This window comes from Hesperophylax consimilis, chromosome 5 (genome assembly GCF_061612785.1).
Source record: "Hesperophylax consimilis isolate HC1 chromosome 5, BYU_Hcon_1.0, whole genome shotgun sequence".
Taxonomy (NCBI): Eukaryota; Metazoa; Arthropoda; class Insecta; order Trichoptera; family Limnephilidae; genus Hesperophylax; species Hesperophylax consimilis.
The window spans coordinates 23,373,211-23,399,491 of record NC_142840.1 but is presented as its reverse complement, the minus strand read 5'-3'; the positions used below and the strand labels follow the sequence as shown (position 1 = coordinate 23,399,491).

Below are 26,281 nucleotides of genomic sequence, written 5' to 3'. Positions count from 1 at the left end.
CCATCTACCGTCCCGAGTCGTGCTCAAACCACCAACTGCTAATTGTATTTGCTTAGACAGTATAGGAATATCTCAGATGTATACCTCTTACTAGTTCGTCGGCTACAAGGCTTCTGCCAATGGTGCATCCCTCATCTCCATCTACCGTCCCGAGTCGTGCTCAAACCACCAACTGCTAATTGTATTTGCTTAGACAGTATAGGAATATATCAGATGTATACCTCTTACTAGTTCGTCGGCTACAAGGCTTCTGCCAATGGTGCATCCCTCATCTCCATCTACCGTCCCGAGTCGTGCTCAAACCACCAACTGCTAATTGTATTTGCTTAGACAGTATAGGAATATCTCAGATGTATACCTCTTACTAGTTCGTCGGCTACAAGGCTTCTGCCAATGGTGCATCCCTCATCTCCATCTACCGTCCCGAGTCGTGCTCAAACCACCAACTGCTAATTGTATTTGCTTAGACAGTATAGGAATATATCAGATGTATACCTCTTACTAGTTCGTCGGCTACAAGGCTTCTGCCAATGGTGCATCCCTCATCTCCATCTACCGTCCCGAGTCGTGCTCAAACCACCAACTGCTAATTGTATTTGCTTAGACAGTATAGGAATATCTCAGATGTATACCTCTTACTAGTTCGTCGGCTACAAGGCTTCTGCCAATGGTGCATCCCTCATCTCCATCTACCGTCCCGAGTCGTGCTCAAACCACCAACTGCTAATTTTTTTAATGAATTCCGGTCTCTCCTTAAGTGCACCCCCAACTACAATTGCGATATTATTCTTTTAGGAGATATAAATAAATCTTGGAAAAGAAAACTGATCCCATGTCCAAAAAATTCACCAAAATTTTGCGTGACTTCAGCTGCAAGCAGTGGGTGCTACTCATGATGCCGGAGGTACACTTGATGTTATAATTTCCCGAGTCGGGTTTCCCCTAAATAAAACTCATGTTACTGACATTGGACTATCGGATCATCGTCTCGTCACATCTGTTTTTGCCTTCGATCCTCCAAAATTGGAGTTCAAATCCGTTATCTCCAGAAATTGGAGAGAATTCGGCTTCGAGGCATTTTGCAAAGAACTGAAAACCCGCCGCTCTGTGATAAAAAAAAGTTTTGTGAAAGCCAAGTAGAAGAGAAAGTAATTCTTTATAATTCTACGCTACTGGCATTAGTTGACAAAAATGCGCCTTTCACAGAGGCCTGCCGCACTCGAAATTGCTGCAAATGGTTCGATGCTGAATGTCTCAGGAAGAAAAGGGAAATGCGGAATTTGAGAGGTTTTACAGACGATACCCCACTTTCAGCAATCGGCAACTTTGGATTGCGAAACAAAATGCTTACAAGGAAGAAGTAACGCAGAAAAATCTAACTTTTGGTGTGAGCAAATTGAGTCAGAAAAGGACCCTCGAAAACTGTGGCAAAATATAAAGACTTTGTCTGGAGAGAGCAACATCAAGGTTGATTGCTCTCTTTTGCGACATATTTTAGAAGTAAAGTTGAAAAAATTAGGGCCCTCAGTGGGGTACGATCGGCTTTGGTCGCAGCACCAAGTCTGCTCTCTGGTAACTTCACTACTTTTGCAGCAGTAATGGAACATATCATACAACGGTACTTGAACTCCTCTGGTCTGTTTGCCAAAAATCAATCCGCTTATCGACGGTTTCATTTAACGGAAACTGTTCTTTTGCAGGTAATTTCAGACTTGATCATCGGGATGGAAGCAGGTAAGTTGGGTTTGATATATCTGTTCTTGACATGAGTGCGGCATTTGACAAAGTAGATCATAGTATTTTATTAAATGTGCTTGAAACCGAATTTGGCGTTCGAGGTGATGTACTCTAATGAATGACATCAGACCTATCTGGACGAGTAGCCTCAATAACATTCAATAAATGTACATCACCTGAAACTCCCATAGAATGTGGAGTCTCCCTGGGTTCTGTCCTAGGCCCCATTCTCTACACGAATCGTCTTGAACAACACATTCACTCAGTTGGCTTTGAATCACAAGGGTACACAGATGATCGTTTGATTCTACCATAATACGGGCATGTGCCTAGTATGGTGGCTGTAAAACAAAAAACTGTAATCATTTAAATTTTTATGAATAAAGAAAGAAACACTAAAAAATAATATTTCAAGTTTTGTTCTCCGGACGAAAAAGACTTCCTTAAAAACGAGGTGGTTAACTTCATTAACATAGTCTCAAGTTGGATGTCTGTCAATAAATTTAAAGTTAATCTGACAAAGATAGAATTTATTTGGATAGCTTCCCCTGGAAGCCTCCTTGACTTCAGTCCAATCCATATTCAGGGTACAGATATAATCCCTTCTGCAGAAATAAAATTTTTGGGTTTCACTATGGACAATAGTCTTTCTATTGAATTGCAAATATCAAAAGCTGTTAATTCTGGCTTTTTCCATCTAAGGCAGAAAAAATCAGTCGGGAGATGCCTTCCCTCTGATGGAGCAAAGTCACTCATAAATTCGTTTGTCGTCTCATGTGTGGACTATTGCAATAGTGTATATGCCGGCCTACCTCAGAAATAAATATATAATTAAAATACCTCGGAAGCATTCTGAAATTCCATGAAATTTCACCATGCCATTGGGACTTGTATGTAAAAATATTTTAAAGCCTGAAGGGTTCATATCATTTACTCATACAGTGATTTATGAAGTTTCACAGACAGTAATGGCGTTTTTATCAAGTAGGTAGTTAAATTGGGTACAACCAATAAATTCTATTGTATCTTGGAGTCTGATAAACATCAAACAAAGGCAATTTGAAAACTTGCATTGAAATAGTCTGCCTTTGTCCAACCAGAAATGACCCTATCACACATTAAACCCAAAGTCATTACGTAATATAAATTCACACTACCATCAGACTGAATTAAATTTTTATTCAGGAACAACTTTTTATTTTTAATATTATACCCTTCAATGTAATCTAACTATAAAAATAAAAATGTTTATTAAAAATCTAAAATCTCCAAAAGTTCTTCACCGATTGGTTTGAAATTTTGACACAACTTTGCATTCTAATACGCGTGTGTTTTTACGTACTTATATTATACATATAGATGTCACCTGTTACAGGTAAAAAAAAATATTTTTTTAAAAACAGGGCCATCTGTTTAACAACTAGCTTTTTAAAAAAAAAACAGCCCCATCCGTTAGACGTAAAAACATCTCGTGCTATTGTTTATCTATCTGCACAGAGACTTCGGCCACAGCAACGCGTGGCGGGGACAACTAGTTATAAATGATTTACTTTGTTTACACCACTTTTTAATCAATAATAATCTGCATGTTTCAAAGCCAATGGCTTCTTTGGATATTTTTTTATCTTTTATTTTTCTTTGTCTTGTTCTGTTTCATGTTTCGTTTAGATTTATTAGTATTATCTTCTTGTTCAATGATAATTTTTAATTGCTTACTGGTGAAAACTGCTCTAGTCTATTTTGAATCAATGGTGATATAAGTTAACAATGTAACCATCAGATTATTGTAATGAACAATTATGTATGATATAACATTATCTTAAAACCTAGTTCAGAGGTCGCCAACCTTTTTTTTAAGTAAATTATTCTAATAGTTTCCACCATAGACTTCCAAATTAATAGACTTTCCCTAACATGAAATCTGGTTATAATTTCGACCAGATCTGGAGGCAAACCACGTGGCACCATGAGGGTTCGAGAATGCTTTGAATAATCTATGATATCAGTCGTGCATTGACCACCGAAGAGCGCAGATTGAAATAACCAAACCATGCGCAGAAAACTAAAGTAAGGCAAAGGTTGTGTCCATTGTGGGACATTCGCCTATTTTCTGGCGTAGCGACAATAAAATTGAGTGAGGTTAGTAAATTATAACACATTTGTAAAATTGTCTAACTAAATAGTTAATTATAAATTTTGTCACACAAAATATAAAATTTTGGAAACAAGCCCGAACTTTTGTTCCCCTTTCCCTGATTCGAGCGTCTATTAATTTGATGTCTACAGTTCCTACAGATGTACTGTCATTTTTGTAAGGCCAGTGAAACGAAAAGTGCACCCATTGAAATAGAAAAATAGGAATAGGAAATAGTAAACACAACCTGTGTACTCAAATATGTATCAATGATATGTATTAAATAATATGTAAACATTAATTTATGTACTCAATACGTCTGTCTCGACACAGGTTTATCCTAGTAAGACAGACATCGAAAAAAAAACATGTAAAAAAACTTAAAAAAAAAAAAAAAAAATACTAATACGCATATTACGCTATGGAGGCTGTTTTAAATATTATAATTTGAGTCCCAAGTGCTCCCAACCGTCTAGAGCCAGTGAGACTATGGCATTCCCAATGGAGTTTTGTACTAGAAGATAGTTCAAGTGAGCTGGCAGGTATTATGACTGGAGCGTACTTTCATATATCAATGACTGGGGCACAGATATTGTTGTTAGTTATGGAAGACAGAAATGTATTTACAAATGGACATAACAAGAAACCACCTCTAAATGGAAAAAAAAATATATGGAAAAATTTAAGGAGCCGCAAGTTGCCAAACCCTGATCCAGACTACATATTACAATTAAATGTTATCGGTTTAGATATTTAGTATCTGTTTCATCTTATAAAATCCCAAATCAAAGATCCAATACTAAATTCAATCACTGATCACCAATCAGTATTGCTAACTGATCCTTTTCTTAGTTCAAAGATTAAAAGCTGACATTTGATATTTCGTTAGTTTTCGGTCACCCTCTACGTCGACACAATGAAACCCAGTTATTCGTTTCCTGTTTGTGTTATATTGACTTTTATTGTCATCAGTCTAGGTATGCCATACACATATTATAGTTTAATGCACAGGGCCGACACCAAGCCTCGCCTGGCGCTGTATTAGGTATTATTATTAGCGCCTTGGCCCCCAGGCTCCTCGGTGTCTTGGCAAGTCGGCGCCCGGAGCGGACTGCTCCAATTGCGCCTCCACAGGGCCGTCCTTGATTATGTAATTGAGACTTTAAATCACTACATATGTATTTCGCATAATTTTTTGCACAATATTCGTGGTGTTTTGTAGAAGAAAAAATAACCATTTTTTATGATAAAGCACAGAAGGGTAAAGAGATCCACAACACACTTGACAAGTAATGAAACTTTTTTTTTTTTTTTTTTTATAAATTTAATTTAGATTAAATTTGATAATATTATTATTAAGTTCTGCAAGTGTTTTAGTTTTTTATTATTGTGACAGCTGTTTCGGCTTACAAGGCCATTTTCAAACTGTGGTTAGTCCACATTGAGACGACGTTTTTATACTATTTGAAATGTAAATTTTGAAGGTGCATACATTGATTTATTACTGGTTACACCGATGACAAATACTACAAATGGCCTTGTAAGCCGAAACAGCTGTCACAATAATAAAAAACTAAAACACTTGCAGAACTTAATAATAATATTATCAAATTTAATCTAAATTAAATTTATAAAAAAATTAAATGGAGTTCTACGAATTAAACACAAAAACAATAAATAAGTAATGAAACGATTGTAGTTTTAGGCTTTTGTAAGAATTCTTTGGTCTTATGTCACTTGTTTTGTGTATTTTAATAAAATTTACTTGTTTCGTTAAGGTTTTGTTTAAATTTGTCAAGCATCTAGTGCTTAAATTTGTTGAATATATATATTGACAGTGCTTGTTATTACAGGGAATTAGAGTATAACATTATTGATACAAATTATAAACTGAAATGAAATCCTATTTATTATCGTAATTGAAAAAACTTCCTGAAATAATCCCGAACTCTGATTATAATAAAATACTTAGAGATAATCTAAATATATATCTAATTTAACCTTTTTACAGCATTCTTGAGTATCCAGTCATATCTTATCTATTGAAAAGATTAGACAAATAGATGAGCGTAGAACTAGACAGGGACTATTATGATCTTTGTACAACGCAGTTAGTAGCGAATAGTTTCATTAAAAATTTTACTTCATCTAGTTTTGATAAGCCAATAACATTGACGAGCCGCCAATAACTTTAGAGCAGAGAACTTCGAAGTAATTTAAAAAAATTGTTTTCTTAAAAATTAAAATTGATGAAAATAAAATCTTTGAGTTCTCTTCTGTACAGCAACAGATTTGCAGTAAGATACTTTACATAAGGCACATTGAAATAATGAATATTATGATGATAATAATATTATCTTATAAAAAAATTTATAGAGATGCAACGATAACTGTCCCTGTGCACTGTAAGTGCAGGTTATTGAAATCATATCATGATAAATAAAATTATATAAAAATAAATTAAAATACACTTTTTAAATATCAATAAAGAGATACCGAAAATTCTTTTATATTTTATGAGAACATCTGCGAATGCCCCAAGGTAAAACACTGTATAAGGCATAGAAATACAAATCAGTAGACAGGAACTTAAGGGTGAGGGGAACAAACCATATTGCGAAGAGCGCGGGGAGGGATGTGGGCGTCACCCTTTTAATACTCGTCAATAAATAAATCCAATAGATTTCAGACACCTCGCTATCATCATTATTAAGACTTCGAAAATAAAATTTGCTTACGAATTACTAGCTGATTTACTAGAATTTTACGTTTGCGCGTGAATTACTAGCAGCAGTTAAAAACGTTATTCCAAATCCCGCGAAAAAGTTAAGCACATGCACCCGAGTGAACGCCTATGGTAAATATATTAAGAGTGCAATATATTATTTGGTGATGCCGGTTTCTCGTCAAAACTCCGGAATGTGCACCCGCATCACCGTCGTGAGATGTCGCTCCTTACTAATGTTTTAAATTTTGCATAACTGATAAACAACCGTATACAATATATTAATGGTTGATTATTATTGTGTAAAATTAAAAACGTTAATTAGTAAGGCCCACAGTATTTTACCGTCGGACAGTCGATAATGCTAGCATTAATTTTTTTTTCATTTCAGATGTTTCCACTTCTTCATACTTCAGTAATGACTATGGAGCGCGCAATGGTTTGGCTTTTCCATCTAAAGTCACTGCCGTGAAGAACCAAACCATTATGATCACCCTATTGAAGACTTTAGTCAACCAAGAGAAATGCATATTACAGCAGCCTAACTTTGTAGACTTGGATTTGGCCATGGCCAGTGGAAGGTTTGTTTCCGATTGTATTATTTTATTCATGACAAACTTATTTTTAAATACATGCGGGAAACTGGTAAGTCTACATCACATAGAAAACCCAAAAAGTCTCGCTTTGACTTATCTTAACTAATATTATAAATGAGAAAGTGTGTTTGTTTGTTTGTCCTTCTTCACGAAAGTGACAGGGGCAGTAATGAAAAGTATTTCATCCCGGAAAAACGTTTAATTGCCATGAGAAAATTCTTAGTACAGTAATTTCTCCATAATACCAGTTTTAGTTGTAAAATATATTAACTCTTTGCACGCGGCCGTATCAACTGTTGTTACAGCAAAAAGTCCATACTCACACACGGCTGTATCAACAGTTGATATGGAAACTTTGAATGCCGATATTCCAGCAGTCTTTTGACATAAATTTATTTCCCGCTCGCTTGAACATTCGTAGAACTATCACGATGCTGACATCTACAAGAATTTCTTGAAAATAAAATTGTATTTCATTAAAAAACATCGATAATCAAGTGAGCCTCTTTGCGCCTTCGAGTGCTATAGTTTACAATTTTGACAACGGATGGCGTTAGTTCAATTGTGTTATTATATTAAGTGACATAAAATTTAAGTGTCCAGTTTTAGAAAAAGTTTTCATAAAAAAAATGATAAGTGCTCATGGTGTCCCACTTGTGTCTATCAACGCAGTTGCCTAAGTACACACACGCCGAGTGAATGGCGAGACCACATTTAAAAGATACGGTACGTCTTTGTATGAAATTTTATGATTTTGTTTTTATAAACATCTAAGAGTGTTGACACACGAGGATTTGTTGTCATATTGTGGAGAATAATCTGTTCTGTCTATATAGTCCAATAAATTAAATCATGCCAGAATGCTATGCGTTCAAAAGGTTAAACAGCTGGTACCCCTAGTGACCGATTTGTTCAATTTAACTTATAAACTTTCAACTTCGGACACTTATTAGATTTATTAGAGAATGAAAGCTCAAATCAAAAAAGTTATAACACAAAATCGACTTCAAATTTTATGTAGATTTTCCAGCTACTCACGCATGCACTACGAGTTTCCGGACACCGTGTACAGAAAACAGTAACAACAAATTAATAAATAAAATGAATAATAAAAAAAAATTATTTAATGAAGTTGTAATTTAAATGAATTTGTGAATTAAATCAATTTGTGAATTAAATCAATTTGTGAATTAAATCAATTTGTGAATTAAATCAATTTGTGAATTAAATCAATTTGTGTATTAAATCAATTTGTGAATTAAATCAATTTGTGAATTAAATCAATTTGTGTATTAAATCAATTTGTGAATTAAATCAATTTGTGAATTAAATCAATTTGTGAATTACATAAAATTATTTGCAGGATTATGAAATGGAACACGGAATGCAGTGTTAAAATAAAGACTGTTGGCACTGCAGACACGGGCAGGTGGAAACTGTCCTCCATCAGAGGAAATAAAACATTGCAGGGAATATTCACACTTATAGTAGACGGTAAGCACACACTTTTTTTTATTTCAATGCGAATTTAAACTCTGATAACTAAGACACATTATGCTATTAGCATCAACACTTGTTTGGGCATGGCCTATACAGATTATATGTTGAGGTGTCACACACTATGCTATAATCTTCCTCTCCCTATGGCAGGAGAGGGGGTCAGATCAATTGGGGAGCTGCCGTGGAATATTATTTCTTAGTACGGGATACGTCACCTTGACAGCTGACAGCCGCGAGATCACGGCAGCTCCGTAAATTGAACTTTTGGATAAAATATCTACGTAAATCTCCCTAAATTAACCTAGGGCAGAAGAGAGGGTCACATTATTTTCAAATATCACCTGGCTAGCATATCATTATCGCCCAGCCCACACTTATAACACGTGATCATCTGTCAGATGTGACTGGTCTCTATGGGACTGTATGATGAGCGATATTGTGTTAACAAAAAACACTTTGTTGCGTAAAGCGTTATGTATCGGCAAAGAAGAGGCAAGTGAAAAAGAGACAGAGCGCGGCTAAATAGGCTAGAACCAAAAGGTACTAAATCAATGGTGACATTTGGTTTCCAATCTTTTTATATAAGTATGTACTGGGTGTTAACAGCCGTACTAGATTTACATTATGTTAACCAGTGATTTTTACATTTACATACATTATATTTTTGTAGAAAAAATTATTATTTTAAAGGAAGACAAATATTTTCGGGTTATGAATAACCTGACAACATTTGAAAATCTCTTACTACCACCACAGTAAGCGGAAAATGTTGCTTGTGTCATGATGGGGGGCTAGTTGAGAAATTGAACATACAAGGCATTTCTACCATTTTTCTTTATTTCTTGATTCTATGGTGCCAAGTTTGTAGTGCTAGCATAAAATAACTAACAGATATGTTTGAATGATATGGGATGATTGACGTGGTAGATTCAATCATTCAAAAGCTAAAATGGTTCTAGCTTGCATTCATAATTGTCATTCCTAAATACATTGGAATATATAGTGCAAACAGGTTATTGTGTTGGTGTCCAGATCACTGTTTTATCCCAGCCACTTTTCTTGTAATAAATTTTAGAGATGGCAAAGAATTGAATTGGTCCTGGTGTTGAAGGGAACAAAGTACTTGTGATATTACAAGTAAAAATACTCTGTTATAAGACTGAGCGCACACCAGGTAGCCAGGCTGCGCAGTCAACATGAACTCCTAATTTGTATGAAAATGTATTCAAGCAAACGCACTAAGCAGCCAAAAATCACCGTATGCGGGATCCAGTCGAAACAAGGGGTGACCGGGTATCTCATCAAAATGACAGTTCAACACACCTACAAAAAGTGATATAAAGTCATGAAAAGTAATGAAACAAAAACTAGGTTACATAGGTAACTATTTAACCTAGTTTTTGTTTCATCACTTTTAATGACTCTATATCACTTTTTAAAGGTGTATTTAATTGTCATTTTGATGAAATATCATGGAACCGAAACAAGGCGATTTCGCAAGCAGCTGTCGCTGCAGGCAACCAATACGATTAGCAAAAATATACAAATTTGGTTGCCTCTGTCCTAACGCACTTGTCGCATTTTATGTTGACTTTGGCTGAACTGGTGACATTGGCTGCTGCACTGGCTGCAAGTATTGACTCCTCTTTTGGCTGCCTAGTGCGCGGCCAGCCTAAGGTTTTCCAAGGGAACAGAAAAAAAATGATGTGGAAAAACCTGATGTGCAGGATAAATTAGGCCATTTTTTTATTTCATGCTTCAAGTAACCGAAGAAACTAAGCTCTTCTATGGGAAGTTCTTGACCCTTTAGATGCGTCAATTGTTTTATCATAGTTTCATAAGAAGTGTCACAATAATCCATGGAAAATTTTTTATTAATTACGAATCCCGGGTTAGGAATAACTTGACATCATTTGAAAATCAGAAAATGTTGGCTGTATTATGGAGGACTTAGCCAACCGAGGAATTGAACTCACGATGCCTATTATTACTTGTTTATTTGCTAAATAAAAAAATGTTATTTCTAATGTCGAATGATTGGGATAGGAACACGCGTTCCCCATGCTGCGACCAAGTTTGCAAATGGTTTTCTATAGTCCAGACTACATGAATATAGCACTCAAGAGACATAAAGTATGTTGTCGATATATCGGCATACCGCACCTATAGGGTTATGTGGGCTTCACTGTATATCTTCAGTCTGCTATAATAATGTTTTACTGTGATAAATTATGCACTGCATTGATTAATATTTTGTAAATTATAAACCTAGATTAAATTTACCATATCTTTTGCAATAATAATTATATGTGTAGATCAAATTAATTGCAGATGTCGCTATACCAAAGTCGGGAGAAATGACCATATCGGATACAGACGACTATCGAAACAACATAACATTTTCCAACTTCACAAGCTCCTACTGTCTGATTTCTCAGAACAAGTCCCCTTCCTCCACATATGCTGACGGCAACTGTCTGTTGCCAATTGTAAAGGTTGATAAAAATCTACAAGGAACCTGGAAGATAGTGGCAGCCCTACCTGGACATGTGGAAGAAATTGAACTGGAAGAGTTGATAACTGTTAATAGTAAGTTCTGTTTGAAATATTAACTCTAAAATGGACATAGTTATGCAGAAAGCGTCCAACCACAAAAAGATGAAACTGAGAAGAAATTTATGATACAAAAGCATAATATTACGGCATTTCTGAAGTGAATATCAGTGTTTTTTCATTACGAGAACTTATGTAAATAGGTAATTTATCATCTATCAATGTATTTATAAAGAAAATATAGTATTTCCTATGTTATCCTACTTTTTAATGTTTGGATTCTTTCTACAAAATGTCAAAGAGATTTAGTACAACACTAGCTGACATGTACCCGGTGTTGCTCAAAACAACTTTCTATAAATACAATATGCATGTATTATATTTATATAAAACTTCCGGAAGAATTCTCTAAATGTTAGTGAGAACCCTATCAAAATCCTTTGCGTAGTTTAGAAGAACTAAGTGCACAAACAGACAGACGCGGATAGCGACTCTATTTGGAGAGAGTTAATTCATGTCTTCTATGGAATTATGGGCAAAGCACACTTTTTAAATTATTTTAACTATGTCGGTTGGATGTCTATGAAATGGTTGGGGTAGTATTCTAAGGCACACTTTTTAACTATGGGTTGAACATTCAAACTAAATGGATGTATGTTATGTCGATTTAAGTTAGATAACTGAATTGTGGGTTAGTATAAAATTAAATTGCCAAAATCTATTGCATTTGGAAAATTTATATCTGTAAAATTTGTTTTTGACAAATTGTGGGTAGGACACTTTCTGCATAACTATGTCCGTATTGGCCATAAATGTTGGAGTATCTGTTAAGTATGTAATAAGATAGGAAGGATAAATTTAATTATGTATATAATTATTTCAGCTGAGGAAGTTGTGGTCGGATATTCAACTGACTCAATGAATAACCTGGTCCACATGTATTGCAACTTGAAGTATTCCAATAAATCTGTGGAGTTTTGTCGCTTTGAAAGAATGCGAGATGGAAAGGGGTTCAACTTAATAGATGGTCTTGGAAATGGCCATTACAGGTAACTTTTACTCTCTACAAACATTTGCTTTACTTCGCATTGATTTAGATAAATTTATTATGTATAATGCAAACATTTAAATAAACCAAGAAATGTCAATTTTGACTCCACTACTACAATCTACGATATCCCGGTGATTACAGCGTAGCCTGCAAACATTAACCCATTATGCGGTGAAACTCTCTTATAATGTTTAAATAAATTTTTTTGAATATCAGTTTTCAAGGGACTAAAAAAAAACTTACTGATCGTGAAAACTTTATGCTCGGTTTTATTGAACACCCAAAATACATACAATTTACTTCCATGCTGGTTTATTAAAAATATAATTGAATAATTTTACAACCACCGGACATAAAGTGTTGTTGCAAACATGCGGTACCCACTCTGATAATTTTTTATAGCAAAATTATCAGAATTCTGATGACATAGAATACAAACTGTAAAAAACATCATTAAAAAGTCATAAAAACTGCGAAATGATGTTTTGATATCTTTATCCTCGAAGGCGCTTTAAAGGTCTTTCAAGTTCACCAACTAAAAATGATGGCCCATGGGCTAACTGTTATGGAGCACACTTAAATACGTAACTGAAATATACGTAATTAAATACGTAACTGAATAAAATTAAAAATATAAGATTTCAGTTGTGCGTACATAATTCAAAAATACATATATAATTTTTATATATATATTCTTTACATTTTCATTACATGTAATGAATTTATTCCGCCGTTCTTAGAATAGTGGTGTAATGGTTAGCATAATTGCCTTCCAAGCAGTTGAGTGGGGTTCGATTCTCAGCCGTAGCAGTTTTACTTTTAATTTTCATATGCAATCGAACTAGGTTATGACAATCACAGCAATAGCGAGTTCATGACTACAATGAGTAATTACAAAACAATATTCTAGTTCAGGCTTACCTCCATATAATTGTTGGCTGTTATAACGAGGTCGATTCACTGATATACCGTGCATTTCAAGCCATGTTTCGATTCTGAACGGTAGTCTTTTACCAAGACGATATTGAAAGTGTCTACCACTCTGGGTATACGTATTATTTTTAAATAAATAAGTAGTGAAATAACACAAATAATTCTACTAAAATTTGGTTGCATAAGTCACGGTGACGCAAATCACCCCGCCCGAAACAGACACCGTTTTTTAAGTATAGATTTATCACGGGTCCCTGCTAGTACTATATATTTATATCACATCATAAAGTTACGTACATTGGTTACATTTTCAGCTACTACGGAAGCGGTCTTGCAAGCAAAGAATGTGGAATAACCATCGAAGACCCAGATAAAAACGACTATGGTAGTTGGAGATGCAATTTGAGAACCAAAGACATTGACGATTTGGAAACAAAAGGCCTCTTACGCCGTGTCATTGCCCTAAAAGAAGCGACAAAAAGAACTACTCGCTGTGAGTTAAATTATTAGCCAAATGTGTCTAATTGAAAATCTTATAGTATTATCTTAATGACTGTACAGTTTAGGATTGTTGTAAATGGAAGTGGCGCCCTCTGTTATTTTCAAAAACAACTGTTGAAGTTTTCAAACCGCGGCAGCGGGTTTTTTCTGCTGGTATAGATTAATGACGGCCGGCATAGTCCAGTGGTAACGCATTGGACTGCCATTCCGAAGGTCGCGGGTTCGAACCCGGCGTGCGCAAATAAATTTTATTTGATTAATTTGTGTTATTTCACAATTAATTAATTAAAATCATATATAGTATATTTGCGGCACGTTCCAGAGTGGAAGATACTACCAGTATCGCCCTGGTGTAAGACCACCATTCAGAATTGAAACGTTGCTCCAAATGGCTTTAGCCGTGTTTAGTGACTAGATCTGAATAGCCAGGTACTTCCCCACCTTCCTCTTTCCCTTCCCCACTTACCTTCAGCCTCACAACATCCCCCAATTGGGGATGCCATAGTCTCACTGGCTCCAGACGGGAGCAGTTGGGACTCTTGTGAGGTTTTCACTTTAAAAAAAAAAAAAAAAAAAAAAAATCGCCGTGAATAACAATTGAACCACAATATCCTAACCAAACATAGTTAATTATCACAACTAAAAATCTTAATGTGTAATCATAACATAACAGCCGGTGTGCTAACAAAAATATCCATTCTTTTGCGGGAATTTGCACCTTAAAAAAATACTGCTAGCATACTAAAAAAAACCATATGTGATTGGCAACAAAATTATATGTTCTAAAGAAAATAACACAATTTAATGTGTTAAAAATGGAGTTTGAATAATCAACAATGTATCAATCAAAAATAGTTTGTTATACCCCCCCCCAACCCTCCTTTGAAGAACATTCATAATATTTCGTAGTATTTACAAAAAAATGTACAGTTACATGGATAATATTATATCATTTTCAAAAAATTATGTAGGTATGCTTAAAACAACAATAATCTTATAAGAATATTAACCTTTTCTAGTAAAATGGGGTATTACATGTTTGAATTTCAGTAGTTCTAACAGTATCATGTGGAGATTTCTTACAGTGTACTGTATTATTATTTACTTATAAAGTAAAATTTAAAAATATATATTTTTACTATAATCCATAGCGTTTAATCATCTTTTTGCAATGTATAGGAGGTCCAAAAGCGATATGCTGTAGTTTTTTGTATTTTATTTTTTTTGGCAGGTGACTAAATACAAAATTCGCGACAGAGATGGAATTTAATTGTGACTATAAAAACATAAAGTAGTTTAACCAAAGACAATATGCTATTATCATAACATTTTAAAATTTATTGTCAGTAATAACTTTTTTTTTAAATTTTGGGATTCATTTGTGTTGCTTGTTGTTAAATAATTATTTAATATAAAATAAATAATAAAAGTTATAAAAGTGAAAAGTTAAAATGTTCCAGTAACCCTATTTTACAGTAGGTACCTACCTATGCAAACCCCAAATATTGACATTCATTGATTATGAACAATAATATAACATAGAAAAAGTATACAATCTTATCATATTATGAGAGGGTAGGATATTAAAAGCCATACTGAACCCAATAAACTTGGTAACAGTTGACCTTCTAACCCAAACTCACTAAATACTCACTTTTATCAACTCAAAATGTTTTATTACCGAAGTAATACTCTCTCAAGTAGCATTATCTCATGGGAAGTGTCCAGAGGCTATTTAAAAATGGTGAATCTAACAGTTCAACTTGTGTTTGTGGTGATTTTAGCTTCAGCTAGTAACGGCGAGTCAAATGCAATTTATTTATTGAGGGCAACTTGTTATTGTGCTACTGACATGAATGGGAATGTTTATAAATAACAATTATTATAAACATGCTTCTCTTCTAGCATCAGTATTGATAGTATTGCGAAACAATTTAAATCATGTTCTCCACTCAGGAATAAACAGATTATATTTGAAATGAAATACACAATTAAATTTAATTTATGTTCAAATATTTAAAACAAATGCAAGATCAATGCGATGAGTGTTCCATTTTTTTAAATAAATTTTACGAAATTATAGTCGGGAATTTATTGAACATGGTACATATTATTATTTCTCAGTCTAGTGGATGGATTTTTTTATTGACTTTTCAATTTTATCATTACAGCATCAAGATCCATCAGTGATTTGTCAGAATCGCCAATCAAAACCATAATATCAGTGACCGATAAAACATTGACAATCAACAAATGTTCATCTGAAACATCCCTCTCTTATTGTTGGCTGAGACATCCCAATGGCACAGAATTTCCCAATGTCAAAAAAGATGATAGTGCAACTGTTCCCTATTGGTAAGTTCAAAGACTTATATATTTTACAATGACAATATTTTGACGGCCTCCGTGGTAGAGGGGAAGGCTCTCGACTAGCAAGCTGGAGGTTGCGGGTTCAAATTCCAGCGTACGCAAATAAATTTTATTTGATTAATTTCACAAATCACTTATTTAAAATAATATATAGTATATTTGCGGAACATTCCAGAGTGGAAGATACTCTCAGTATCGCCCTGATGTAAGACCACCATTCAGAATTTAAACATTGCTTTAAATGGTTTTGGCCGTTTGGTAACCAGATGTGAATAGCCAGGTATATCCCCACCTTCCTCTTCCCGATCTTTTTTCCCTTCCCACTACCTTCAGCCTCACAACATACCACAATTGGGGATGCCAGTCTCACTGGCTCTAGACGGTTGGGAGCAGTTTGGACTCTTGTGCAGTTTCACATTTAAAAGAAATATAAATAATATATATATGTACTTTATAATTAAATAACTTTTCGATGATTGAAATATGTATAATTTATGCACAGTGGTGTTATAGAAAAAATATATAATTACAAGAAAGGGGAAGTAAAATTAGCAACAGAGAAAGCGAAAACAAAAATACAGAATTGACAAAATAAGGGAATCGCTTCATAACGGCTGCTTTCTGCAGAACTACTCTTGATTATTTTCAAGGTTGTCAATAACTTGGCTAGTAGTCAGACAGATCGTGTTCGATACTGGTCGACTACAAATCTTAGGCTTCTTAAAATGAAAGTGAAGTTTGGTAACTGAATATAGTTAACCCTTAAATGCATGATTTATTAAATTTTCTGGAAAAAAATATATTTTGTAGATATTTACATGCATATGCAAGGAAATATGAAGAATTTATTTTATTTGTAATTTTTTAATGATATTTGATTAAAAAAAATTGTTGCAAATTTACAACACCATGTATTTAATAAAAAATAATATGAACAATTTACGTATGAAAAAAAAAATAAAAAACCTAAAAAAAAATCTCAAAACTAATAAGTGTACCGGAAAAATACGAGTTATTTCATATAAGTATTGTATTATTGTATCTACTTACCTAAGAAAATCAAAATAATAACAGCAAAACCAAACTGTAATTCTAACCTCCAACCAATCGAGAATCTTCACTTTGTTTCGAGAATCTTCACTTTGTTGAAGAAAAAGTGACATTTGACATTCGCGAAAGAAAAAAAAGGTGATGCCACTCGATAAAATATATTACCGTGAACTTGATAATTCTAAAACGGCATGCATTAAGTATACACCAAAGAGTTAAAGGTGGTTTGAACGGTATGTTGCAGTTTTACAACAGTATGCATTTAAGGGTTAATAATAATTAGTACCTAATAGATTAGGTCAGGTTAAGTTAACACACTTCAAGCGGGCGAAAATAGGGTCCCATTCAAGGAATACATACACTTTAAAGATTTATTTTTTTACATAGTAGTCACCACACCCCAACTATAAAAGTGCTGTATTAAATTAAAGCCTACTTTGTAATAAAACTACAAAAATAATGTATTTTATTGCATTACAAAAAAATCGATTTACACTTTTGCACAAATCATTACAAAAAAAGAACAATTTCCGCATCTGCAGCTTCATAAGTGCAAGGATTCATTACCCATTCTACAGGTTTAGTATAGTTTTCCTTTGATTAAATTTTCTTCCACAGAAGAAACAAGAAGATAAGAAAATGGGAGAGTGGTATCACATTGTTTATACAAATGCATACAGTAGAACCCCGTTAATTCGAACCCCGATAATTTGAAATTTTCACCAAAAAAATATAAATAGAAAATTTTTTTATACAAAAAAATTTTTTAATTCGAAATTCGTTAATTCGTAATTTATTTTTATCCGCGCACGAAAATTTGTTTGTGTAATTCGAATTATGTGAAAATAAATCATAAAATTTCGTAAATCTGAATCTTAAAGACAGCGGTGGCGGTAGAAAGCCGAAAAATCTATTTTTACGTGGTACATATTATTTACGTCCTAATTAGTATTATTATTTTGTAAATCTGAATCGATTAATTTATTTCGAATATCCGAGTTTAAAGGGCCGAGAAAATACGTTTTACGTGAAAATATGTCGTAGTTTTACGAATTTACACCATATACATATTGAACTTAAAGGGTGGCCGCGAAATTTCGATTTAGGTGCAAATATATCACATTTTTACGAATTTAATTCGAATATATGAATTTCTAATGGCCCGCCCGCTCGATTTACGCTGATTCATATTGTATTTTTACGAATTTACATTCAGATATTCGAAATAAAGGGCCGGCCGCGAAAATAAATTAATAATTCGTAATTTACTCCACAGATACTACCCGGGTTTGAGGGAGCGACCGAGAAACTCAATTTTCGGCGTCTTTTTTTTTATTCCTAAAATTTCGAATTACGTGGAATTCGTAATTTGATTTTTGATTACCCATGGATTTCGAATTAACGAGGTTCTACTGTATTTATAGTTGGTATAGATATAAGATTGGTATACAATATTCATATAGAATTACCGGACAGCAATGCCTTTAGAGCCGTTAAGTAGGACCGGCGTAAAAGGTAGAACTACCTTTTCCGCCGAAAGTGTGTTAGGTATTTTTTTGTTTTCATTTTTCGTCAATGTTCTGTTTTTTCATGGAACCGTGTATTTTAACCTTCAATAAAAATTGAAATTCAAAAAGGTACTCAAACGAAGGTCTGGATGTGGGAGAATGTTCCATTACCCTGAAAGCAGGACTCCCCAGCGACAGTGGCATCTGGACGTGCCACATGGGCCCCCTCGAAGGCGGGGAGGAGGTGACGGATGAGGTGCTGGTGCGGGTGGGGGGCCCTGTGGCCGCCGTGGACCCCGAGGTGACTGCCAGAGTAGGCGAGCAGGTTACCCTGCAGTGTATCACCGCCTGGGAAAACCAAAACCTGCACCACTGCAGATTCATGCCGCCCAATGGAGCTGGATTCAACATCAACGAAGCCGCCACAAAAGACAAGTAAGCCAATCATTAATCATTCTAATTTCGATTGTAGTTGCATGGGTGATGCGAAATATATTCCTGCGTAGTGCTTAAATTATTCAAGTTTAAAATTGAAACTGATAACTATTAAATCATTTCAGACGAGCAATAAAGTAGGTACTAAAATTATTTTATTTTAACTCCTTAGGCCTCAGGCATATTTCGTCAGAAGGTCTGAGTAGTTCCGCTTTGCAATAAAATCTAAAAAATTGAATATTTCTGAACGTCTCTGATAACTAAAAACTGATTTTGAAAGGTGTTGAACAACGCTTTAAAATTTTGAATGCAAACGTAAAAAATAAATAAAAATGACTCACTACATTTTTTGTAACTAAAGTTTCTGATAACAAAAAAATATATAAAAGCGCATGCATTTTATTAGACAAATGATTTACAAACATTTTTGTCACTTTGCTTTTTTCTTGTTTCATATAAAAATAATTAACCCTAGATAACTAATCGCTCGTCGAAGCGACGACGCGCTACTCGGCGAAATTCGAAATCACCTACTCCTCCCCGCTCCCCGACCTTGACTCTTTCATTACCTTCCTAATTTGAGTAAACAGTGCAGCACGTGACGCGAAAGTTTAGTTATAACAATAATTTTTATTTTTAAGGTATGTACATTCATATATTCTTATATTTATTGTTAATGTTGGCGAATCTACTACAATAGAAGCTCCGGTTCCATCTACGTCAAACGTGCGTAAAATTAGCTACCTGTGTCCATCCAAGGCCCGGAGGATGACCAAACACCGTCGCACCAGATGTAGAAAGGCTATTTGTGGTCCACATAATGTTGACATGTGTGTTCACTGTGTAGACTGATATTTTGATATTAATTTGTTCATTACAAACCTTACTTTTGTGCCATGTAACAAGTTCCTATCTTAATTAAATATTTTTTTATTTATTTCTAGTGTGTGACGAAAGTGTAGTTACAATGAAACAATGAAAACAGTTAAGTTATCTAGGGTTAATAAAAAGTTTCAACAAATTGCGGTCGGAACCTTTGGTTTCATAAAAGTGCACATTTTAGTTATTCTGTAGTTAATTTCTAGATTTGAATATAAAGCATGGTGTTTTTTCTTTCTAATACTGTTTAGATCATATTTCTCACCATGACAGTAAGGGATATACAACAATTTCTTTGAGACCGTATGAGTTGTTCCCCAAAAGCGAACTAATTGGCCTGAAGGGTTAATAAGCTATAATAACAATCCTATATTTGAAATGTGTACCATTGTTTACATTTTTGACAGATCTATCAAAGATGAAGTTGGGTAATCTTCTATTTGTTGCTTCTTATTATCTGACCAAGATTAAAGATTTTTCTACAGTAATTGAAATTTGAAAAGTTATTTCTAGCTTAACACAACTGTTTTCAACTCAATTACATGCTAAATTCCATCTTGGGCTATATAGCTTTAAAATAACTGGCAAAAAATAATACAAGACACCATATTGCGTTCAACTACTTATGATAAAGTCAAAATGCTATTGACTTGCCTACCAATGGACAATGGACAATATCAGCGGGAACATAACACGTCAATCGGTTTAATTGTTGGCAGTTGAATCATTTAAATGCGTTAAAGATTAATAATAATAATTAATAATTTAATACGATTAATTTCATTCATTCATTTAAGATATATTTCCAGCTAATAATAAAAGCTACTTTTAAAAACACACCCTAATATTAGAACTTCCTCCTTCTTCTGGCGCTTGTAAAATTAATATGATTAATTTCATTCATTCATTTAAGATATATTTCCAGCTAATAATAAAAGCTACTTTTAAAAACACACCCTAATATTAGAACTTCCTCCTTCTTCTGGCGCTTGTAAAATTAGATTGTTATTGTAAATTTTAGTTATAAGTTTCTATTTTTTAAATATATATTTTATTAAGAGAGTAGTTATGGGCCTTAGTCGTAAGTCTCTAGATATAAGTCTCAGACGTAAGTCAGTAGTTCTAGTGTTAACTGTTTAAGAAATATATTTGTACAGCACCCTTGAGGTGATTTCTCACGAAAACTATTATTATACTATATTGCTTGTTTAATATTTTCTCAATATTCAAAAAGAAGAAAGAGTATTGAACTCAGATGGGTAAACTTGTCTAATTCAGCTGCATTTAAAAAAAAACAGGCAATTTTTTAGGCCCTTAAAAAAACAACACTTAATTCCAACTTAAATAATGCAGACAACTATTTAAGAGGAAACCGGGTGGTGTTTTTTCCATACAAACGTATTCCTCATTTCCCTCTCTGGATTTTGACACTAGAGAAAATATTTTTTTTACATAATATGAATATTGACCGCAAGCGTGTCGGTACGTTTTTATTTTTTTGATAAGTTACTTTTTATAGGAGTTATAACCCTTCAAAAATTGTTAAAATTGCCTTTTTTTAACGCCATCAACAAACGTTCAGTATACAAATAAGACGATGTATTTTTAAAAAAAGCAAAACGTACAGACATAGAATGTTTTCTTCCAATATATTTGGTAAAAAAAATCTTGGAAATCGGTTCAGTTTTGGAGTAGAAAAATGAGGACTACAAAACCTCGATTTTGACAATTTTATTTAGGTATTATCAGGCTGAGGTGCATGTGTCCCTTTCTCCCAGTATTCGGGGGTGAGGGGGGGCGGAGAGGGTTTTGTTGAATACATATACAGTCAACGAAGTAATGTGACATTCTCAATAATTATATCGATACACTAGTCCACTAGTGTTGTCATGTCCCGAGTTATCGATGTTTTTTTAAAATTATTTTTCTGTTTGGTGACTTATCTTGAGTGTGCCAATACTTACCGAGCTTATTTACTTAAGTTATTGTGACAAATTTAATTTGTTTACGTCAAATAAATTAATGGAAAAAAATTGAAAAAAAAAACACCTGTTACAGACAGACCCCGAGATGATTCCGTTCCGTATTGCCGAGTTGGATATGGAACACAAAAATTAATTAAAATATTTTTTGATAACTTTTGAAGGTTGTACTCAACATAATATTATCCCTTTATAGGACACTTTTTTTAGGATACAACTACCGAACCAAAAAAAAACTTTTATATTTGACTAAATATATTGTTCTAGATTTAAAAAAAAAAAAATTATATTTTACAAGAAAATGTGTGATGGTAAGTACATACACCACTGATCGTTTGATGGAATGCTGGTACAGCGTATGTTCAGTGGTACATGCATCTACCACATGTTGTTGAATCGATTATGTTATTATAATATCATATTATACAAATGAATATTGAAATCTATGTATAAGAGGCACCATATTGTTTATTGTGCTACATATTAGGTACATACACATAACTAGTTTAATTTTTATTTAACTTTTTTAATATGTTATATTATTACAGAAAAATGCACTTTTGGGAATACCTCCTACATCACTTGACATTTTCAATCTTCTTCAATGATCTAATATTTTTTGTTTTTAAACGCTTTATTGTAAAAAAAATTACTGTTTAACATCTACACAATGAAATTAAAACAATTTATGGTCCAGACCTTTCCCTCGCCGGTAAATTTCTTGGTATGCGACCGTCAATTATTTCTGGTAAAAGGCATTGGTGGTAGAAATTTTCTAACAGTGGAACGATTTTTTGCCAGATTTCATCGTCCCTCTCAATTTTTTCATACAGCAAACCTTTTGGACTCCACAAAACAAAATAACAATAATTACGACGAGTAATATGTAACTGGCCTTGTACTTGGTAGAAGTAATTATGATTCCGTTTTAATGTTAAAGAATGGTCTTCCAATTTACAGTAATTAATTATCTTTTGTGCAATTCCCTCTGGTGACATATTTGATATACTATAAGGGCATTTAATTTCAATTATAGAATCCTCACCGATAAGGCCATCCGGACTTGCCGCTAAAAAGTTTTTGGTTTTATCGATAAATAGCCCACAAGCGGATACCTGCAAACTTGTTTTTTTTGAAAATTGCTCTGTTGCTAGGCTTTCATTTTCTTTTCCATAATTTGTGGCCATAGTTCCTTTGAATTGTGAATACAGTATAGAGTTTAATACTCCCGTAACTGAAGTTTTTTGCCGAAGCTTATATATTTTTCCAAAGTTAGACGCCGTTATCCGCTTACGTCTTTCAATTGCCCACAGATTGTTATTGCTTTGGCCTACCGTATTCCGTTCGAGCTCTGCCTTATTCGTTGAAGATAATTCTTTGAGAAATTCCTCTTTTTTCGTTTCAAATATTTCAGGTGGTATATCTGGTTCTAATTCCAATTGACCATAATTTTCATCGGGCCCTGTAACATTTTTTCTTTTTTCTGTCGTATTTTCATTATACTTTAGTTTTTTTTTTCGACACATTTGTGTATTCTCCTTCGAACGTCGTTTTCTCTCTATAAAGTGCTTCGTGTATTTGCCGGGACTGTGGCCTTGGATTTTCTTTTGTATTCTTGAATGGGTTGCCAATTCACTATTCCACGAAGCTACTGCTCCAAAACATCTTGCTTGGTAAGATCCTCTTGTAGTAAAATTTACCCTTTTTCCACCTATAAATTTGGCGATAACGTTGTTGAATTGCTCCACAGTGTTATTTGTCACGTCAATAATAAGACTTTCTGCATTTGCTATTAGAGACAATAAGAATTGTTGGATATCAGTCCATATTCCACAATCTCGAAGATCGCTTACTAAATTTGGATCATCAGTATACTTCTCCGGCTTGCAATAGTACGATGCACAATTTTTATGATCACCAAACACATGATTTGCGGTATTTTTTATGTCCATTTTCAATTTTTTTATTTTATCACTTTGTACTGTGTTTTCTTGCTCTTTCCTGTAATTTACTGCTCCAACTACAGCTCTTCCCATGCGTAAAACGTTTGCTTCAACCTTTTTCCTTATATGAACTGGTACAAAGCCTTTAGCGTTGTTGGTTTTTTTTCCAAGTGCTTTCATTTTGTTGCAAAAATTGCGGAGTAAGTGATTTTTGCACTCTATTTTTTGTACTATAATGTGACTGAGATGATGAGCGAACAGCAGGCGCTCTAGTTGCGAGTTGCGACGTGACTTTTTTATGTGAATACCGCACAAGAGTCCGAACTGCTCCCGTCTGGAGCCAGTGAGACTGTGGATTCCCCAATTGGCGACTTAATTGGACTAGTATTACAAAACCCTGTAAGCTGATAGCTGATTTGGCAGTAACTAAGTCGCCGCGTGTATCATTATTTCTCCAGACAATTATTTTATATTATATGTAATTAATATTCTTTTTAATGAATATTATTTTTAATATTGTGAAACAACATAAATTAATTAAAATCAATTTACTTGCGCACGCCGTGATTTGAATCCGAGACCTCCGGACTCGAAGTCGAGAGCCTTACCCCTCAACCACGGAGGCAAAATAAATGTATCTACGTACATATTTGTAGTAAGTAATAATAATAATAAAGTTAAGTACAATACAATATTAAATAATGTAGACCTCGCTATTTTATTACGAATATGTACCTAGGCACCTACTTAATTTTTGGAATAAATGAATAACAGTAAATGAAATAATAAGAACTGATCGCGATAATATGACGCGAAGTCGCTATCGGGCGCGGCGCGACGATTCGTGCTTCCAACACCTGCAGCCACGCATACACACGCATTGGGGTTCACCAATACACCGATAGCGCTTTTGCTGTCCCCGCTGAGATGAACGAAATAGAAATAATTTTTACAAATACCTATCGTTAAAATTTCTCGGCGCTCCTGCGCGCCCTTAAGTCGGGGGTTTAAGTAAACATGCAGAGAATAGGTTTTTAGGTTGGTAATTTGGGTTATTTTAATAATTTATGCATATTTCCTAACCTTCGAACGTTTGATGGAGAAAAAAAGGAACTTTAATGCATTTTTTACCATCTGCCTCGACATAAATAGTTGTTTCTTGTAGTAATTAAGTTGAAACCAAGTGCTGCATATAATTTTTTTGCATGAAGCAGAATTCGACAAGTTTATCCTCGTATGAAGTCAGGTAGTGATTTAACATTTATTTCCTCTAGTTCCATTTTAGCAAACCTATCTATAATTTGTAGTATTGTAGATTTTGATCATTGTTGTATGTATGTTTTCAGGCCTATTGCTGGTCTGTACTATTTCAAAGAGGGAGCCTCTCTGTCCAGTGGAGAATGTTCAATCACCATTGCTGAAGTGAATTCAGATCACTTTGGAAGGTGGACCTGCGTGGGAGGGATCCAGGATGAAGAAGCTGAATACGAGGATTTCATTACACTCAGTGGAGTGGGTACGTAATCTGTGTTTTGTATTAAGTAAATATTTCCCGAATCGTTCACAATTATTACTGAAGGTCTCAAATACCATGTTCATGAAGTGAAAGGTACAAAAGTTAAGCGGCATTCACATCTAGCAACAACTACTGTTACACTAAAAATGTCGAGTGTAACTGCAGCTTTATACCAGTATCTCTCCTCCAACGACCTCTGTGAAGAGCGGTAAGCTTGTAGAGGTCCAGGGTTCAAATCCCGGCGTGTGAAAATACCACCTCATCCCAGAGTGGAAGATACTATCAATATTCCCTCAGTGAGATACCAACATTCAGAGTGGAAATATAAACCTCCTCCACATCTCCCACTGGCTCCTGGTAGTTGAGAGTTTTGGTATGGTATCACATAATGGTAACCGTATAAAATAGAATGTGATAAAATAATATATAGTATATTTGGGGCACGTTCCACATTGGAAGATACACTTAGTATCTCCCTGGTGTAAGACCACCATTCAGAATTGAAAAGTTACTTGAAAAGGCTTTGGTCGTGTTTGGTGACCAGATATGAATAGCCAGGTACTCCACCACCTTTCTCTTCCCCAGATACTTTAATAGTACACAACTGCTGACCCTGTACAAATCGCAAGTGCGCCCTACTGTCGAATTTGGCAGCCATCTCTGGTCCGGAGCCCCTAAATACCTGAAAAAAACCCTTGTGCAAAAACGGGCGGTCCGTTTGATAGATTCCCCAATCTTAACAAACGGACTGCAATCTTTTGAGCACAGGCGTCAGGTAGGTATGCTGTCCTTGTTCTATCGGTATTACAATGGAAGATGCTCTGAGGAACTAGCGTCATTGATCCCTTCGGCACCGGTGCGTAGTCGG

At 34.4% G+C, this 26,281-nt stretch overlaps 1 protein-coding gene across 1 annotated transcript in view; it reads left to right on the top strand.

The window, feature by feature from the left end:
• Positions 1-832: 832 nt before the first annotated feature.
• The window catches only part of LOC149423665 (uncharacterized), a 26,300-nt gene continuing 851 nt past the window's right edge, over positions 833-26,281 (top strand). Inside the window, exons 1-10 of the mRNA XM_089632276.1 lie at positions 833-904; positions 1,701-1,734; positions 6,988-7,177; positions 8,556-8,686; positions 11,024-11,281; positions 12,129-12,294; positions 13,544-13,722; positions 15,902-16,085; positions 18,788-19,093; positions 25,244-25,413. Of these exons, the coding sequence (XP_089488402.1) occupies positions 833-904; positions 1,701-1,734; positions 6,988-7,177; positions 8,556-8,686; positions 11,024-11,281; positions 12,129-12,294; positions 13,544-13,722; positions 15,902-16,085; positions 18,788-19,093; positions 25,244-25,413 (1,690 nt within the window). The remainder of the gene's footprint in view (positions 905-1,700; positions 1,735-6,987; positions 7,178-8,555; positions 8,687-11,023; positions 11,282-12,128; positions 12,295-13,543; positions 13,723-15,901; positions 16,086-18,787; positions 19,094-25,243; positions 25,414-26,281) is intronic.